The sequence below is a fragment of the Brassica oleracea genome, chromosome C9, assembly GCF_000695525.1.
Source record: "Brassica oleracea var. oleracea cultivar TO1000 chromosome C9, BOL, whole genome shotgun sequence".
In the NCBI taxonomy this organism is placed as follows: Eukaryota; Viridiplantae; Streptophyta; class Magnoliopsida; order Brassicales; family Brassicaceae; genus Brassica; species Brassica oleracea.
In genome coordinates this window covers 14739393-14741400 of record NC_027756.1, presented here as the reverse complement: position 1 = coordinate 14741400, position 2008 = coordinate 14739393, and the positions used below count along the sequence as shown (strand labels likewise).

At 45.8% G+C, this 2008-nt stretch overlaps 1 protein-coding gene across 1 annotated transcript; it reads left to right on the top strand.

Moving 5' to 3' along the window:
- The first annotated feature begins 1318 nt into the window (after window positions 1-1318).
- On the top strand, window positions 1319-1768 carry LOC106314404. Its single transcript, XM_013752278.1, has one exon. The coding sequence runs from the start codon at window positions 1319-1321 to the stop codon at window positions 1766-1768; it is 450 nt and encodes a 149-aa protein (XP_013607732.1).
- Window positions 1769-2008: the final 240 nt, after the last annotated feature.

Genomic DNA, 2008 nt, shown 5'->3' with positions numbered 1-2008 from the left:
TCATGCCAGGAAGACTCTTAGTTGAGAATATCCTACTAGCAACAGAACTGATTCAAGGATACAAGAGGAAAAGCATATCTCCCCGTGCAATGCTTAAGGTTAATCTCCGGAAATCTTTTGATTCTATACACTGGGAATTCGTTATTGCATGTCTCCAAGTTATAGGACTGCCGCCTCGCTTCATTGGATGGATCTCTGAATGTATCTCTTCGGCGTCCTTCACGGTCTGCATCAACGGAGAATCAGGGGGTTCTTTAAAAGCACCAGAGGCTTGAGACAGGGTGACCCTCTCTCACCCTATCTATTTGTTCTAGCAATGGAAGTGTTCTCCAGGCTTCTGAAGAGTCGTTATGAGTCAGGCTACATCCAGTATCATCCAAATTCTGAACCGGTAAACATCTCTCATTTAATGTTCGCTGATGATGTGATGGTGTTCTTCGATGGTAGTAGCTCCTCTCTTCACAGTATATCAGAAACCCTTGACGACTTCGCAACCTGGTCAGGTATTCATATAAACCAGAACAAGTCTGAACTCTTCTTAGCGGGGCTGAATCAGCAGGAAACTAGCGAAGCTCTTCGCTATGGATACCCCCTGGGCTCTCCCCCGATTCACTATCTGGGCCTCCCGCTGATGCACCGCAAACTAAGGATTTCAGAATACTCTCCACTGATAGATTATATAGCAAGCAGCTTTAATGTTTGGTCAGCTAAAAACCTCTCCTTTGCAGGTCGTTTAGTCTTGATCAAATCGGTTATCTCAGGAACGGTTGTGTTTTGGATCACAACATTCATCCTACCAAAGGGGTGTATCAGAAAAATAGAATCTCTCTGCTCCAAATTTCTCTGGTCAGGCCAGATTGAAGGACCGGCTTTCTCGAAGGTGTCTTGGGAGACATGTTGTCTCCCCAAGAAGGAGGGAGGCTTAGGACTCCGACGTTTTGAGACTTGGAACAAAACCCTCTACCTTCGACTGATTTGGCTTCTATTTGCAGAAGGAGGTTCTTTATGGGTGGCTTGGCACAAGCATTATCACCTCCAGGACAATAATTTTTGGGCTCTCTCTGACCATGCCCAAGATTCTTGGCACTGGAAATCGCTCCTTAAGCTCAGACCTCTGGTCCGGCCCTTTATCACTTGTACTATCAACAATGGCCGCTCTGCAAGCTTCTGGTTCGATCAACGGACTCCGCTGGGACCCTTGATTTATTATATGGGAACCTCTGGGCCTCGCGCCCTAAGGATCGAGCTGACAGCAACCGTATCTGAGGCTGTGAGGGGATCTCTGTGGAATCTACCTGCGCCACGATCAGATTAGGCAATGAACCTTCATGTGTTCCTAACGACGATCAATGTTCCATCTTCTGAAGCCTCACCGGATTTCTTCTCATGGACAGTTGATGGAGATAAACTTCAGACTTTCAGCTCAAGCAAAACATGGAGCATAGTCAGAGAAAGACAGCATATCCATTCATGGCACAAGATGGTTTGGTTCAAAGGTCATATTCCAAAGCATGCCTTCACTATGTGGGTTGCTGTTCTAGATAGGTTGCCTACCCACAATCGACTGGCTTCATGGGGAATGCTAACGCCCATCTCATGTTGCCTCTGTTCCTCTTCGGATAAATCTAGAGATCATATATTTGCTGAATGTGGTTTCACCAAGGAGCTCTGGAGACGAATGCACGCTAAGTTGTCTGGTACAACCACCACTTTTGACTCCTGGCCTCAGCTGTTGGCTTGGTGTTCTCAGAATGTCAGCAAGTCATAGAGAGCTCTGAGGAATATCGCAGTCCAAGCTATAATCTACAACATTTGGGCTGAAAGAAATGACAGGATTTTCAACAACAAGGTGCTCACTCCGCTGGAACGCTTCAAACTTGTTGATAAGAATGTCAGGAACATAATTTCTGCTCGAAAGACCAGGAAGGAGTTCAAGCATCTCATGGTCCTTTGGTTGGTTTAACCTAAGCGCCTTCTAAAATGATTTTCAGTTTGTTAGCATGTTTTT